This window comes from Equus quagga, chromosome 13 (assembly GCF_021613505.1).
Source record: "Equus quagga isolate Etosha38 chromosome 13, UCLA_HA_Equagga_1.0, whole genome shotgun sequence".
Lineage (NCBI taxonomy): Eukaryota > Metazoa > Chordata > Mammalia > Perissodactyla > Equidae > Equus > Equus quagga.
The window spans coordinates 62,197,818-62,214,265 of NC_060279.1; the positions used below are offsets into that span (position 1 = coordinate 62,197,818).

General features: G+C 56.5%; 2 protein-coding genes across 3 annotated transcripts; both read left to right on the forward strand.

Moving 5' to 3' along the window:
• Window positions 1-1,472: 1,472 nt before the first annotated feature.
• Window positions 1,473-12,841, forward strand: EDC4 (enhancer of mRNA decapping 4). Of its 2 annotated transcripts, none has more exons than XM_046683093.1 (29): window positions 1,473-1,744; window positions 4,163-4,319; window positions 4,723-4,834; window positions 5,136-5,235; window positions 5,496-5,685; window positions 5,794-5,941; window positions 6,031-6,135; window positions 6,469-6,578; window positions 6,672-6,755; window positions 6,849-6,944; window positions 7,043-7,145; window positions 7,263-7,443; window positions 7,538-7,610; window positions 7,717-7,808; window positions 7,889-8,076; window positions 8,168-8,289; window positions 8,367-8,535; window positions 8,874-9,307; window positions 9,393-9,497; window positions 9,583-9,735; window positions 9,821-9,857; window positions 9,991-10,168; window positions 10,280-10,435; window positions 10,542-10,657; window positions 10,756-10,921; window positions 11,009-11,195; window positions 11,285-11,504; window positions 11,889-12,052; window positions 12,295-12,841. In XM_046683093.1, the coding sequence occupies exons 1-29, from the start codon at window positions 1,660-1,662 to the stop codon at window positions 12,485-12,487; spliced, it is 4,224 nt and encodes a 1,407-aa protein (XP_046539049.1). In that variant the 5' UTR covers window positions 1,473-1,659; the 3' UTR covers window positions 12,488-12,841. The 2 variants fall into 2 exon arrangements, with proteins under 2 accessions (XP_046539049.1, XP_046539050.1); XM_046683094.1 differs by having other exon boundaries at window positions 8,382-8,535.
• A 142-nt stretch (window positions 12,842-12,983) lies between these two features.
• On the forward strand, window positions 12,984-14,599 carry NRN1L (neuritin 1 like). Its single transcript, XM_046683095.1, has 3 exons — window positions 12,984-13,305; window positions 14,092-14,214; window positions 14,314-14,599. The coding sequence occupies exons 1-3, from the start codon at window positions 13,226-13,228 to the stop codon at window positions 14,597-14,599; spliced, it is 489 nt and encodes a 162-aa protein (XP_046539051.1). The 5' UTR covers window positions 12,984-13,225.
• The last annotated feature ends 1,849 nt before the right edge of the window (window positions 14,600-16,448 follow it).

Below are 16,448 nucleotides of genomic sequence, written 5' to 3' on the forward strand. Positions count from 1 at the left end.
GAGAGATGACCCAGAATCCTGTTGAAGACGGAGAAGCCTTGGCAAAAATGGGCTATCAGGTTCAGGCCCTCTGGACTAAGGGCTCAGCAAGACCAAGTATGAGCAGAAGTTTGAGGGAGAGGGGCCTCTTCTATTCCCAGAAGGGTCAGGATCACATCCAGGGTGCCCCACAAACCCCAAGCCAAGCAGAGGGCAGCTCAGATCCTGTACTACCTGCTTCAGAAATCATTGCCCAAAGGCGAGTGCCCAGAACAGCCAGCCTCCAATGCCCACAGAGCTAGGCTCAGTTCGGTTGGAGTATAGACTTAAAGCTATGAAAGAAGGGAATCTGAGTCTGAGTCTGAGGGATTTGTGCTCTAGGATTTCTTACCCCTCAGACCTCTGCAAGGTATCTATAGGCCACCGCCTTCTATTCCTTCCCTCACCACAGACACACCTTCACACTGTCTTCAGATCCCAGGAAGTCTTAGCTATTGGGGCAGTTTCTACTCAGTTTCAGAGACAGAGGCCTTGCCCAGTGCAAATCTAGCCCTTTGGCCCTGAGAAGTCTGGTGGTGTAAACCTGGTGGCAAGGTAGCAACTGCAGGCTAGAACCAAACCCAGGACTTGGGCTGGTGCCCTGTTAGGGGTTTTAGGATTGGTGAGGGCACCACAGCTATGCCTGACCTGTACCCCTGCCTTCCCTCCTGCTCTATGAAGGAGGCTGAGGACTTCGGACCCCCACCAGTTGCCTGGCTACGCTGGGCACAGGGCTGGATGATGTGCTGTTTGAGGACAGCATACTCAGGAGATTTCAATGGAACTGATTTCTGGGCTGCTGTGTATTTGGGGGGTAGGGGTAGGGGAGAGAGGCAGATGCCAGCTGCCTCTTAAACCACCCTGTATAAAATCTGCAATACAGCTTCTTCCATGTACTTGTGCCTGAAATGTCTGCAATAAAGAGGTGTTTGTAATCTGGTTTCTTTCTTCCTGCCTGAGGGTGCCAGGCTGATGCAACGGGATGCTGGGGGACATTGGGGGACAATGTGTTGTTTGTAGCGGGACCATCTCTCCTACCCTTGCAATTTCTGGGCCTTATGACTTTGCCAGTTCCCTCAGGTCTTGGGTTATACCGACCCATTTCCCAAAGGGGAAACCGAAGCTTCTGCCAATTCTCCTTGTTCCTGGGGGCTCTGAGGGACTGCAGCCTGGGTGGCTGAGTTGACCCTGTCCTAGGCCCATTATAAGTCCATGCTTTGGGAGTGGACATGTACCGGACAGGATATCCTGAGGCGGGTAGGGCTTTGGGCGGCCCAGTGTGTGGACATTTGCTCTAACTCAACCCCGCGGAACTCCCTCGGACCCGGTTGGCACAGGGGCTGACCGGCCGAGGAAGACCGGCTCCAGGAGAGGCGAGGCGTCCGCCTCCAGACCGGAACCTTTCTTCTTCGCCGGGCGCAGGTTCCGGGAGCCGAGCTCGGACGGGCCGGAAGTGGAGGCGGTTGGTGGGGTTGGCGGGGCTCAGGGACGCAGCGCGGGCGGCGGTTTGCGGGCCGCGGGTGGACCGAGTGTAGTGACCGGCGCCCGGCTGTCTGGCCCCGGCGGGGCTGTGTGAGGCTGGACGGTGCGCGACGACAGGAAAACTAACGCGGCGCTGACGGGGTCCCCGCGGCTGGGCCCATGGCCTCCTCCTGCGCGAGCATCGACATCGAGGACGCCACGCAGCACCTGCGGGACATCCTCAAGCTGGACCGACCCGCTGGGGGTGAGCCGGGACAGTGAGGCTGGGTCCTCAGCGAGCGGGCAGTAGGACGGCGCGGGCCTGGGCAGTCCTCGGGGCCCGCAGGTCCCTCAGGACCGGCTCTGCATCCTCCTGGCTGGTGAGGGCAGACGAAGGTGGAAGGGGTAATTCCCTGTGTGCTCACCGAAGGGCGTAGACCCCCAGGTGCGATCCCTCCCCATCCTGGAGCTGGGCCGTTCTGCCTCGTCCTTCAGCGTCTCAGCTGAAGGTGAGGCCCCTTCTCTGACTCTGCAGGGCGCCCCTGGTGTCCTGGCCCCAATGTCTCTAGTGTTCCTAGGACTGGCCAGGGTTCCCTACCCTTTTGCCATATAGTTCAGAGGCCTGGTCTGGGCTCTGTATGCCAAGTTCTGGGTCTAGACCCAGGCACTGTGCTGAGGAACCACCGATCCCCCTTTGCAACTTGTCCTTCCTTCTGGAATACAGACTCCAGGCCTGCTGTTCTGAAACTGATTTTCAGGAGGAGTGTGACCAGCCCCAATTCCATAATCTTTCTGGGTTTAAGGCAAATCACAGACTGCACAGCTCTGATTGGATTAAGCTACAAACGTCTCAAGCCCTAGTTTATTTCCATTCCATTTAAACTTTACTTGGGCATGCACTAATACCTCAGAGCTGTTCCCTCGAAGAGCCCCCAGGACATCCATTATATTACAAGGTTGTAATATAATGCTGTTGTCATTGAAAGAGAGGAGTGTTTTGATATTGTGATGGGGTTAGGGTCGGTGGGGAGGGGGCTGGGGAGTGCCTGAGAACAGATTCAAGAGAAAGGAGACAATGTTTAGACTAGGTCTTGTAATATGAATAGAGGTTTGGGTGTCAGGAAAGGCATTCTACAAAGAGGAAATAGCACATGTGAAGGTACCAAAGTTTCCTGGCAGGTTCAGGGACCATTGAAAAGTTGTAGTGGTTGAAAGACTGGCTGGTGATGGTGGTGTGGGTGTGCAGTGGCCAGAGCTGATAATTGGTCTTAATTCAGACCCTGCTCTTAAACCTGCTGGGAGACCCAAACTGGCTGCTTTTGGAAGCAGGCACTGGTGTTCACTCTGGGTTGGTTGCTACTCCCTGCTCCCTGAGAAAATCCATCTGCTGCCTGAAACTACTGAGTCCTTTGCCCCAGGCCTTGAGTGTGTGCTCCCTTTTCTCATGAGCTTGGCTTGGGCCTCTTATGGTCATCAGCTGCTCTGCAGACTAGACTCCACAAAGGTTTGGTAGAACCTGGCATGGCCAACCTTGTGCAGCTTGTTTGTTTGTCCTCATGGTAGCCTGCCTGGGAGGGAAAGTGGTCAGCTTACCCCTGAGCAGCTAAGGCGGCTCTGGTCCAAGTGAAGTGGCCTGGAGGCTTTCCTCTTAACTCCTTGTTTATTGATTGGCACTTGATGCCCCTGTTTGCCAAGTAGCTCTTGCTTGTCTCCTGTCACTGGAGGACCATGTCAGACCTCAGCAGTTATGTGACTCGAAACTTGCTATGTTCCTGAATGTGGACCCCTAGTCTCCTTGCCACCTGGGAGTTTTGGAGTGGTGTCTGAGCCTCTAAGGATGCTTGAAACTCAGTCAATGGCAAACAACTAAAGTACTGTCTTTCCTGGCTCTGCACCCTACCCCAGCTCCTCCTCTTTATTTCTCTCCTCTTTATCCAGCTCCTTCATGTCCATTTCTCCTGAGTTTTCCTGCCCAAGGTGGCTTCTTCTGAGCCATTTCTGTGTGGGGCAGGCTCCTTCCTTTCTTACTCCCACATCTCACCAGTGTCCTTCCATTCCTTAGGAGCCCATTCTCTCTTCTCCAACCCCTGCCACTCCCTTGGTCTAGGCCCCGGTATCTCTCACCTAGATTCTCAACTATCCTACATGCTGCCTTAGAGCAGTCAATCCTCTGGGCAGAGCAGTCCCTATCACCTTCTCATTTAGAATTCTTTTGTGGCTCTCATTGCCACAGGGAGAATCTTAGCACCCGAGCCCCATGCCTAAAACCTCTACAGCCTTGTTTTCCCTCCATCCTTCCCATGTTTATGTATTCTGGCCACACTGGCTGTGATGGTGCCTCCTCTAAGAAATCTGTCCTAATTCTTCCCATTCTCTCCCTCAAGTAAACAGGGTTCCTCTGTACTGACCTGAGCCTGAGTATTAATTGGTCTCAGAGGATCCTTGATGGCTTGTCTCCCTCCCCCAGGTAGAAGAGCCTTGTGTTCATCTTTGGTCTTGGCATATACTGGGTTTACCATTAGTGTTTCTGGAGAGATGAACAAAGGGCCCTCCTCCCCACTGACATACTGCGCTCAGTTGAATGTTCCTAGAGCACCCCATGGTTCTTGAATGAAGCTCTGCAGGAGGACAGGCCAGTGGGCAGGCAGAACAACCTCATCACTGTGGCCCTTTCTGTCCCCAGGCCCCAGTGCAGAGAGCCAGCGGCCATCTAATGCCTACAATGGGGACCTCAACGGGCTCCTGGTCCCAGACCCCCTCTGCTCAGGTGATGGTACTTCAACAAACAAGCCTGGTCTCCGGGCCATGCCACCTATTAATCTGCAGGAAAAGCAGGTCATGTGAGTGTCTGGGAGATGTCAGTGATGATGATGGGGTCTTTGGGGCATCTGCTAGCTGAAGGCATGAGATGGGGGAGAGAGGAGCCTCTGCTGCTTCCCCACTAGATGACCTGGGGTGGAGCACAACCACATTGAGTTTGCACTAGGATGAGGGGCAAGGACATGCTCAGGAGTTTGGCCCGGATCTGAAGTTTGGGCTCCTGGTTTAGCATGGAAGTAAGCCTATTCACAAGGAGGGAGGTAAGCAAGGGGAGCTGTGGGTTTGGGGACCAATGGACCAGGCAGAGCTGGCCATCTGGGATGTGACAGCTTCACCAGAGTAGCTGTATTCTCTTCTCCTCCCAACCCTGCCCATTGAGACTTTGGGTGAACAAGAGTCAAGCTTGTGTACCCCTCCCCCTAGCTGCCTTTCAGGAGACGACAGCTCTACCTGCATCGGGATTTTGGCCAAGGAGGTGGAGATTGTGGCCAGCAGTGACTCTAGCATCTCTAGCAAGGCACGGGGGAGCAACAAGGTGGGCACCAGGATGTTGTGGCATGTATGGTGGAAGGGGGCACACTCAGCCTCTCCCTCTCCCCTCCCATGCTGCCAGTTCCTATGGGGACCATTTGATAGACAGGTAGTGTGCCTCAGTCTCAGGAAGCCAGGGTTGGCTGTCAAGTCTCAGTGGGAGCCTGGTCCCAAGAGTTGTGAATGGGTAGCTGGGCTCACACATGTGGCCTCTGCTGTTCCCAGGGAGGCTGGGGGCCACCTAGGCTCCAGGAAAGCTGTCCCAGCCCTCAGCTTCTATGACCTTCCTCACCCTTGCTTCCCAGGTGAAAATCCAGCCTGTTGCCAAGTATGACTGGGAGCAGAAATACTACTATGGCAACCTGATTGCTGTGTCCAATTCTTTCTTGGCCTATGCCATTCGGGGTGAGTATGGCAGGAGGGAGGAGGGAGATGTGCTAGAAGTCTGAGAGATGCAGATCCAGTGTCAGGCCACTCAGCCCACTCAGAGCTTATGAGTATAATGGAAGACTTGTCTGTGCTGTCTCACCTCTGCCAAACCTTGGGGGCCAAGTGGGAAAACTGAGCTGGAAACTCTAGTGGTATCAGACAGGCAAGTGCAGGGCTTCTCTGCTTCTTCCTCATCCTGGATATTCACTCATGGCCTACCGCTCTCCTGATTCCAGCTGCCAACAATGGCTCAGCAATGGTGCGGGTGATCAGTGTCAGCACTTCAGAGCGGACCCTGCTCAAGGGCTTCACAGGCAGTGTAGCTGATCTCGCCTTTGCACACCTCAACTCCCCACAGCTGGCCTGCCTGGATGAGGCAGGCAACCTGTTTGTGTGGCGCTTGGCTCTGGTTAATGGCAAAATTCAGTATCCTTTCCCGTAGGGTGGGATGGGAGACTGATGAAAGGTGGGCAGAGCTCAGGCTGCCAGACACACGTCATCATCCACCTGTCTAGCCCTTAACGCCCTGCTCAGAGAAGAGATTTTGGTCCATATCCGGCAGCCAGAGGGCACACCACTGAACCACTTCCGTAGGATCATCTGGTGCCCCTTCATCCTCGAGGAGAGTGAGGACTGCTGTGAGGAGGGCAGCCCAACAGTGGCCCTCTTGCATGAGGACCGGGTGAGCGGGCTGGTCCTGGGGGGAGAGGAGAGGACAGAACAACCGTGGTGTGGGCATGGGCTGAATACTCACCTCCCTGTACCCTCCAGGCTGAGGTGTGGGACCTGGACATGCTGCGCTCCAGTCACAACACCTGGCCTGTGGATGTCAGCCAGATCAAGCAGGGCTTCATCGTGGTAAAAGGCCATAGCACGGTAAGCCCACAACTGATTGCCTCCCCTGCCTTCCCCTCTTCTTTATGTCCCACATCTATTCCCCGTACCCATAGTTGCCCAGGCAGCTTTACTGGCACTCTGCCCATGGGGACTCTGAGCACAAAGTGACCCTCACCTGTGCACCTCACACCTAACCGGGCTGCACCTCCCGGATCTCGTCGTCTCTACGACCACCCATTCATTCATTCATTCTTTCACACAAGAGTGTGGATTCACTGTTGGTCAGCCCAGCTTACTACCATCCCCATCTGAGAAGGGCTAGCTCCTACCTCTAGTCAAGTGGCAAAACAAGGCTCTTTGGTTTCTTCCCAGCGCCTAAGTGAAGGAGCCCTCTCCCCTGATGGGACTGTCCTAGCTACCGCAAGCCATGATGGTTTTGTCAAGTTCTGGCAGATCTACATTGAGGGCCAGGATGAGCCAAGGTAAGCCAGGGCCTGAGAGACTGGGACACATTCCCCACCCGCCAGGTAAGGGACCATATCACCCACTCAGGCCCCTCATCTGCCTGCCTGCAGGTGTCTGCATGAGTGGAAGCCACATGATGGGCGACCCCTCTCCTGCCTCCTGTTCTGTGACAACCACAAGAAACAGGACCCTGAGTGAGTGAGTGGGCAGGCAGGCAGGTGGTGGGCTGGATCTTGGGTTCCCAGCAGGGGACCCAGCCAGCCACTCAGTGCCTTACTGCTTTGCAGGGTCCCTTTCTGGAGGTTCCTCATTACTGGCGCTGACCAGAATCGGGAGCTAAAGATGTGGTGCACAGTATCCTGGACCTGCCTGCAGACCATTCGGTAGGCAGGGGTGAGGGGGCTGGGAAGGAGTGGCAGGGTTGGGGATGTGGATGCTTTTCACCCTCTCAGTGTCATTCATCCTGCCTTGCGGCCCCTAGCTTCTCCCCGGATATCTTCAGCTCAGTGAATGTGCCCCCCAGCCTCAAGGTTTGCCTGGATCTCTCAGCAGAATACTTGATTCTCAGCGATGTGCAACGGAAGGTAGGCTGCAGGGGGGCACCCTGGGCAGAGCTGGTATCATCAGGGAGGGCAGGGTGTGTGGCACATCCATAGCCCTCACAGCCTCTGAGCTTAGCTGTGAATGCACTGCCTGTGCAGGTCCTCTATGTGATGGAGCTGCTGCAGAACCAGGAGGAGGGCCGTGCCTGCTTCAGCTCCATCTCTGAGTTCTTGCTCACCCACCCTGTGCTGAGCTTCGGTATCCAGGTTGTGAGTCGCTGCCGGCTGCGGCACACTGAGGTGCTGCCTGCTGAGGAGGAGAATGACAGCCTAGGGGCTGGTGAGCTGCTCAGGGTTGGGGATATATGTTCATATGTAGGGGAGTGCTGAGGCACAGAGGGCCAGGGGCTTAGTTGTCCACACTATCCTTGCAGATGGGACCCACGGAGCCAGTGCCATGGAGTCTGCAGCTGGTGTGCTCATCAAGCTTTTTTGTGTGCATACTAAGTGAGTGTACTGGGGAGATCCATCTGTGCCCTCTCTGTGCCCCTCCCCACTGTACTGACTCTAGCCCCTTGGAGCCCTCTCCTATTCTCCCCTTATCTTCCTGTAGGGCATTGCAGGATGTGCAGATCCGTTTCCAGCCACAGCTGAACCCTGATGTGGTGGCCCCACTCCCCACCCACCCTGCCCATGAGGACTTTGGTGAGTGAGAGGTGAGAGGGAAGTAGGTTAAACTGACTGAGGTCTGAGATGTGACTCAAATGGCAACTTTTTCCCCGTAGCATTTGGAGAGTCTCGGCCTGAACTGGGCTCCGAGAGCCTGGCTTCAGCTGCTCATGGCTCCCAGCCTGACCTCCGACGCATTGTGGAGCTGCCTGCACCTGCTGACTTCCTCAGTCTGAGCAGTGAGACCAAGCCCAAGCTGATGACACCTGACGCCTTCATGACACCTAGCGCCTCCCTGCAGCAGGTGTGCTGGGGGAGGGGTGTGAGGCTCAGGGCAGGGGGCCTGGGAATGCCCCACCCACAGGCCAAAACCCTCATTCTCTGCATCTCCCCAGATCACTGCATCCCCCAGTAGTAGCAGCAGCAGCAGCAGCAGCAGCAGCAGCAGCAGCAGCTCCTCTCTTACAGCTGTGTCTGCCATGAGCAGTACCTCAGCTGTGGACCCCTCCTTGCCCAGGTGAAGTGAGGGTCAGAGTTGGGGGATGGCAGCGGCTGGTTCCAAGTGATGCCAAGCTTTGGGTGCTTACTCCTCAGCCTTCCTGCCACCAGGCCACCTGAGGAGCTGACCTTGAGCCCCAAGCTGCAGCTGGATGGCAGTCTGACAGTGAGCAGCAGCAGTAGCCTGCAGGCAAGCCCACGCAGCCTCCTGCCCGGCCTGATCCCAGGTCCAGCTGACAAATTGACTTCCAAAGGACCTGGGCAGGTGTGTGTATAGGTGTGTGTGAAGTGCAGAGTAGCAGGTATATGGCAGCAGGAAGGTTGGCAGCAGTTTCCTCCCATAGCACCCTGTCTGCTGGTCCTGCTCTGCCTCAGGTGGTCCATGTTTCCCCTGAGGTCATCTCATCCTCCCATATTCCCTGGAAGGCAGCTTCTCAGCCTCTCCATCCCCACTTCCTCTCCTCTTGGGCTGTGGCCATTTTTTACCTGCATCCTTCTTCCCTACTGTCCCATCTCTCATCACTACAAACACCAGTGCCTCATCTCTGTGCTTCCCCTACCCTGCTTCCTACTACCTAAGTCCCCATCTTTGGCCTACCTCAGGTGCCTGCTGCTGCTGCTGCACTATCCCTGGAGCTGCAGGAAGTGGAGCCCCTGGGGCTAACCCAGGCTTCCCCTAGCCGCACTCGCTCGCCGGATGTTATCTCCTCAGCTTCGACTGCCCTGTCCCAGGACATCCCTGAGATTGCATCTGAGGCCCTGTCCCGTGGCTTTGGCTCCTCTGCTCCTGAGGGCCTTGAGCCAGACAGTATGGCTTCAGCTGCCTCAGCACTGCACCTGCTGTCCCCACGGCCCCGACCAGGGCCTGAGCTTGGCTCCCAGCTTGGCCTAGATGGAAGCCCTGGGGATGGGGATCGGCATAGTACCCCTTCACTCCTGGAGGCGGCCTTGACCCAGGAGGCCACAGCCCCTGACAGTCAGGTCTGGCCTACAGCACCAGACATTACTCGTGAGACCTGCAGCAGCCTGGCAGAGAGGTGAGGAGCTTGGGAGGGGGAAAGTGTGCTCATGGTAGGGACTTCAGATAGAGTCATCCACTGCTGAGTCAGCCTGTCTCCCCAGCCCCAGGAATGGCCTCCAGGAAAAGCACAAGAGCCTGGCCTTCCACCGACCACCTTATCACCTGCTGCAGCAACATGACAGCCAGGACGTCAGCGCTGAGCAAAGGTGGGTGCCACCCCACACTGTTCCTCTCACGAGGGTGGGCCAGCAAGTGAGTAGGCACTTATTCCTCTACTTCCCCTTCCCACAGTGACCACGACGATGAGGTAGCCAGCCTTGCCTCTGCTGCAGGGGGCTTTGGCACCAAAGTCCCCACTCCACGGCTGCCTGCCAAGGACTGGAAGACCAAGGGATCCCCTCGGGCCTCACCCAAGCTCAAGAGGAAGGGCAAGAAGGATGATGGGTAGGGGGGTGCTGAGGCTGGGGGGGCGGGGTGGTCCCCAGCCTGCCTGCCTAACATGGCCTGAGGTGCTTCTCACCTATGGCAGGGATTCAGCCATGGGATCTCGGCTCATGGAGCACCAGGTAAGTAAGCAAACACCCTTTCTATTTCTGGGACTCCTCCCTGTAAGGTGGAGAAGGGCTCTGGGCCATTCCCTGGTCTGGTGTGTGGGGATGGGTGGAGCAGGCATCATGTGACTGTTAGTGCTACTGGCAGGTGGCAGAGCTTCCTGAGGACTGGCCAGCATTAATTTGGCAACAGCAGAGAGAGCTGGCAGAGCTGCGGCACAGCCAAGAAGAGCTGCTGCAGCGACTGTGCACCCAACTTGAGGGCCTGCAGAGCACTGTCATGGGCCATGTAGAACGTGCTCTAGAGTCACGACACGAGCAGGAGCGTATCCTTGTGGGTGGTGGCACAGCATGGCGTAGTGGTAGGGGAAGCCACAGCATTCTTGGCCCAGGAAGGGACATGGGATCTCCAGGCCTATTCCTTAGCTACAATGCAGAGCGGCGGCTGGAGCGGGCATTGGCCGAGGGGCAGCAGCGGGGTGGGCAGCTGCAGGAGCAGCTGACACAACAGCTGTCCCAGGCACTGTCTTCAGCTATGGCTGGGCGGTTGGAGCGGAGCATACGAGATGAGATCAAGAAGACGGTACCTCCGTGTGAGTTTTATATGGAGACTTCTTCTGGGAGGACAAGGTGGGAGTGGGGAGGTAACCTGTCAAGTTACCTCTCATGGCTCCACCTCTCCTTCCTCACCTGTCCCAGGTGTCTCTAGGAGTCTGGAGCCCGTGGCAGGCCAACTGAGCAACTCAGTGGCCACCAAGCTCACAGCCGTGGAGGGTAGCATGAAAGAGAATATCTCCAAGCTGCTAAAGTCCAAGGTGCTATTGGGCCCAAGATGAGGGAGGTTGGTGGTTGGTGGGCCTGGTCAGGCCAGCTGGGCTCAGGCTTTCAACTCGGCCCCTCCCTCTACCCCCAGAACTTGACTGATGCCATTGCCCGAGCAGCTGCAGACACATTACAGGGGCCAATGCAGGCTGCCTACCGTGAAGCCTTCCAGAGTGTGGTGCTGCCTGCCTTTGAGAAGAGCTGCCAGGCCATGTTCCAACAGATCAATGATAGCTTCCGACTGGGCACACAGGAATGTGAGTGGAGTCGTATGTCCCACTGTGAGAGGAGCTGTCCCCTTTTCCCTCACTATCCCTCTCATGGCTCCCATGATCACCTCTCAGACTTGCAGCAGCTAGAGAGCCACATGAAGAGCCGGAAGGCACGAGAGCAGGAGGCGCGGGAGCCTGTGTTGGCTCAGCTAAGGGGCCTGGTCAGCACACTGCAAGGTGCCACTGAGCAGATGGCAGCCACTGTGTCCAGCAGTGTTCGGGCTGAGGTGCAGCACCAGTTGCACGTGGCTGTGGGCAGGTATGTGGGCAGGGCACTGGGCAAGGTGTGGGTTTGGAAAGGGCCAGACCAGACTCTGTTTACGTCATCTCTCTCACTTCCCTTTGCAGCCTGCAGGAGTCAATTTTAGCACAAGTCCAACGCATTGTTAAGGGTGAGGTGAGTGTAGCACTCAAGGAGCAGCAGGCTGCCGTCACCTCTAGCATCATGCAGGCCATGCGCTCAGCAGCTGGCACTCCTGTCCCTGCTGCCCACCTCGACTGCCAGGCCCAGCAAGCCCATATTCTGCAGCTGCTGCAGCAGGGCCACCTCAATCAGGCCTTCCAGCAGGTATGTGAGGCGTTAGGCCCAGGTAAGGGTCAGATGTCTCCTGACAAGGCCCACACACTGTTCCACATGGGTACATTCCACTCTACCCATCAGGCTCTGCGCAGTCTGGCACTAGTGGAGAGTTCTTAGTTCTCTTTGGCCTCCAGGCCATTTCCCCTGCTTTTCCCTTTCCCTGGACCCCTTTCTTCCTCCCTCAACCCTCCTTGCTTCATGACCATCCTCAGGAAATGTTTCTTGATCCCCTAGAGTAGTAACACAACCCTACAGTGCTCTCTCTGGACCCCTTAGTACCTTACTCTGTGGTCATCCCCTCTCAGGCCACACAGCCCAGACAAGCAGCCATTCTATCCTGACATTAGCTATAAAATGCTATTCTCTACCCAGGCCCTGACAGCTGCTGACCTGAACCTGGTGCTTTACGTGTGTGAAACTGTGGATCCAGGCCAGGTTTTTGGGCAGCCACCCTGCCCACTCTCCCAGCCCGTGCTCCTTTCTCTCATCCAGCAGCTGGCCTCTGACCTTGGCACTCGAACTGACCTCAAGCTCAGGTGAGTAGGCATAGGCAGGGACCAGGAGGCCAGGACACAGGACGGGGTGAAGGTGGGGGAGCAGTTCAAAGCAGAGACTTCCACTCCTGCCTGACTCACTTCCCTAGTTTACCCTACCAATCCCCTTTGCCCCCACCCATCTCAGGCTTGGCCTCCCTTGACCCTCTGGGCTTCAGTGCCACCAGGGGGCGCTCCCGTCCTCTGGAACCCACCGGTAGCGTGTCCCTTTCCTCCACCTGCAGCTACCTGGAAGAGGCTGTGATGCACCTGGACCACAGCGACCCCATCACTCGGGACCACATGGGCTCCGTCATGGCCCAGGTGCGCCAGAAGCTCTTCCAGTTTCTGCAGGCTGAGCCACATAACTCACTTGGCAAAGCGGCCCGGCGTCTCAGCCTCATGCTGCATGGCCTTGTGACCCCCAGCCTCCCTTAGCTAAGCCTGCCTTTCCCAGAGGTGGGATGGCACTGGAGGCCAGCAGACAGGCTTAGGCCAAAGCAGGGTCATGTCTGCCTTTTACCTGCTCAGGCTCCGACCTCTGGGATATTTGAGGGGGGCAGCATTGGCTGTGGTCTACAGGTTGTGGTAGCCAGCAGGCTTAGGCTGGGCCCAGGGTGGGTATTGTGCCTTCTTGGGTTCTGCCATGCCTGGAGCATGACCCTGAGATTGTGACACCGCTTGAGGTTGAATTTTCCATGTTCCTTTTTACCTCCAATTTGGATCTTTTTGTTTTTGAAAAACATTGAGAAATTCAATTAAATGCTTTTGGAATAAAATCGAGTAAATGTGTGCTTTTGGTGTGTCTTTGGTGTGACTTTAATTGCTCTCTGTTCCCTGCCTCCTCTCTTCTCCCTGTGTGGAGCTCTGTCTAGGCCAACCTGCCCCAGGGGCCTGGACACCCACCCTCATCTGCACAACTGCCTTCCCAGATCTCTCCTCTCCATTTTCTCGGGCAAGGGCCGTGGGGGTCAGCTCGTCATTGCTGGCTGCCCTGGGCTCTTCTTTCTGGGGTCCCTCCACTCTCTTGCCAATCTGGGTATTGGGGGCGGGGCCAAGGGCTTGCTTTGAAGCCCCGCCTCGGGCTCCTATCCAATCACAGCCCCTCCTTCTGGAGGCTGGGCCGAAGGGTTACACTCCAAGCTGCGAGCTCTGGCACTAGGCTCTCAGCTGGAGATGATGTGCTGCTGCTGCTGCTGCTGCTGCTGTCGCCACCACCAGCAACCGCCCCGTGTGCTGGGGCTGCTGCTGCTGCTGCTGCTGCCGCCACCACTCGGTGAGTAGAGGTGTGCTGAATCTGGCCCGGGCTGCACACCCTCTCGCCAGACTGGGTATACGACGTCGGGAGCTGAGGCACAGCCTTCCTGAGTGCTGGGAGCCAGGGTAAAGAGAAGGTACCAGGCCTCCAGGGAGGGGTTAATGTGTGCCAGTGACTTAAGGATGGTAAGTGAGGGGGGCATGAACTGAGCCCTAGTTGCGGGGGAAGGACCCTGAAATTCTGCAGCCCCCATTCTGATAAAGGGAGATGTGCCCCCTCGCTGGACTCCTAGACCAGCTGTGGGATCCCCGAGGTCCTCTGTTAGGATCTGGCCTGGATCTCGACCCTGTCTATCCTGCCCTATTCATCCCAAAACACTTTTCTTTAGGAAGGGGATAGGAAGGCCAAGCAAAGCTTGTGCAGGCTGCAGAGAGACTGGAGATGCCAGGGGCCCCATGGCCCCAGACCCTGCCTCTGCTTCACCGTATCCTGACTCCTTCACTTGGACCTTCCCTACCTGGGGCTCCAGAAGCTGGGAGAAAGAGTGCATCCCTGGGAGTGACACTCCCACCCCCCGACCCCTGCACGTATCATGTTGGGGGCCCTCCTAGAAGGGAGCTGAAGCAGGTGATCCCCAGACATGCCCCTTAATTCCCTGGGGTGCCACTTTCACGCTGAGTCATGTCCCCAGAGCGCACCCAGGTAAAGAAGCCCCTGGGGTTTGGGGGGTGGACCCAGCTCATCCAATCAACCATTCTCCATCCCCACCCCCAGACCTTGTATCTCCCCTGGCAGCAGCCACAGCGGGCCCAGGCCGCTGTGACACCATATACCAGGGCTTTGCCGAGTGTCTCATCCGCTTAGGGGACGGCATGGGCCACGGAGGCAAGTTGGAGACCGTCTGCAGGTATGGGCAGGTTACAGGTGCCAGGGACCTTAACCTCTTCCTTCCCATTCCAAAGCCTCGTCACCCCACCTAATTCCCCTAACCCTACGCCCTTAACAGATCTTGGAATGACTTCCACACCTGCGCCTGGAGAGTCCTGTCGGCCTGTCCGGAGGAGGCAGCTGCTGTGTGGGAGTCACTACAGCAAGAAGCTCGCCGGGCCCCAAACCCAGATAACTTGCATGCTCTGTGCGGTGCCCCTGTGCATGTCCAGGAGCGTGGCGTGGGCCCAGAGACCAACCACGAGACACTGCGGGCCACAGCACCCGTGCCCACCCCGACGCCCACCCCCGCGCTCTTGGCCACTGCTCTGGCGCTCACCTGCCTCTTGGGGTCTCTGGCCTAGCCAGCGGGTTGGGTAGCTGCGCGTCTGCCTCCAGCCCTGCTCTGGCAGTTACCGTCGGGGCTCTGCGGAGCGTGCTCAGCTTTCATTAAAGGTATTTATATTTGTGCTAAGCTCCTTCTTTTCTTCCTGTGGCCCCTTGGCTGGGGTGGAGGCCTCCAAAAGCTGATCCCCAAGACAGGATGTGCGGGGCTGAAGTCCGCCCCGAAGGACTCAATCTTTCTCCTTACAAACACTCATTTCCCAGGGGTGGCGCTGAGCTTTCCATTGCGTTCAGGTCCTGAGATCTGCTAGAATACACAGCTTTTCTCTGTCCTCCCGGGCTGACACTCCTAGCCCTGCCTGCTCCTCCTATCTTGGTCCATACGGGCTCTGTGAGGTGGTGGTGCATTGTGCTCCCACCACCCAGCCAGTCCGCCCCCATCCCCAGGTTCTTCCAGCTTCCAGGCTCCTGACCATCTCACCTCCTCCTTCCTCTGCTGTACTACCACCTTAGCCTTCAAGACACAGCTCAAACTAAGTGCTCTGTCCTCTCCCTCTCTGGTCCATCTGAGGGGAGCCTGTTGCAGAAGGTGGGGAGCTTCTACTTGAGGGGAGTCTAAATTCAGGTTCCTGAGGTGACCTGGAGCTGCAGAAACTGGGCTCACAATGAGGGTTCCTCTGGCCTCTGCTCTTCACAAGCTTGTTCTTTGAAAAGAGGTGTGCAGTGTGGAGTCAAAACAATCCCAGAAGGTGTTCTGGAAGCCTGGAATGAGTCTGTGGTGTGAGGAGCCCCTGCTCATCCTGAAGGAGAGGAAGAGCAAGAACCAGCATGGGCAGAATCCTGAGGGAAGGAGGAGGCCTGAGAGAGGATGAGATCCTCTTTTGACCTGTCTTCTACCACCACCACGAGGACCGTGTTCCAAGCCACCACTCCACAACTTGTGTGGGCACTGCCACAGCCTCTTCACCGGCTTCTACTCTCACTTCCTCCACTTTATTCTCCATTTTCTAAATTGAAAAACTGCTCTTGGTGTTAAGCTCCTTCTCATTGTCTACAAGGCCCTACATAAGCCAGGTCTGCCCACAGTTTATTCAGTCCAGTCCTGCAACTCACCTCCATAGCAGCACAGAGGAGTGACCTACCTCCCCAAGTAGGTCCTTGGAGTCAGGGGAGCCTTCAGAGAAGGAGAGTGGTGTGGTAGGGGGTGATAGAGGTAAGGATGAGAAACTTATAAGTGGTGGAGGAGAGGTGGGGCTGAGTTGGAAATGGCTTTACAAGAGGGGCCCAAAGGAATCAGTTGGGAGGGAGGGTGGGGTGGGAGTCCAATAGCTAGGCAGGCCAGGTTGACACTAAAGCTCATGCTGGGAAGCTGCTGCCCATAAGACAGAATGAGGCCTGATAGGACCCTTGCTTAGGCTCCAGAGGCCTCCACCCACATGTGTAGGAGCCCTGCTTCATCCATGCTTCCCAAATACCCTCCCATTCTGGTTAGCTCAGATGCCTCAGTTAACTCCTGTTCTGCCCTATCTTTGCTCCTGTGCTTCCTTCACTTGTACTTTTATCCCCACTTCTCTCTGCCAATCAGTGATTACTCATCTTCTCACATCACTGAAAGAGAAAATTCAGGAAAAAACCCTCCTAGACCTGCCCCCCTTTGACCAGCAGAATTTTCCAGAAGGAAAGGCAAGCCTTTTATTCCTCTGGGTCTTTGTACATCTATTCGCTGTGCTCAGAGTACCCTTCCTTAATTCCTCCTGGTGAGCTCCTACTTCTTGTTCAGTGTCACCTCCTCCAGGAAATATTCCCTAACCTGACTCCAAGCTGAATCAGAAGCCTCCTACAGGTCCCACAGCTCCTGGGCTCCTTCTG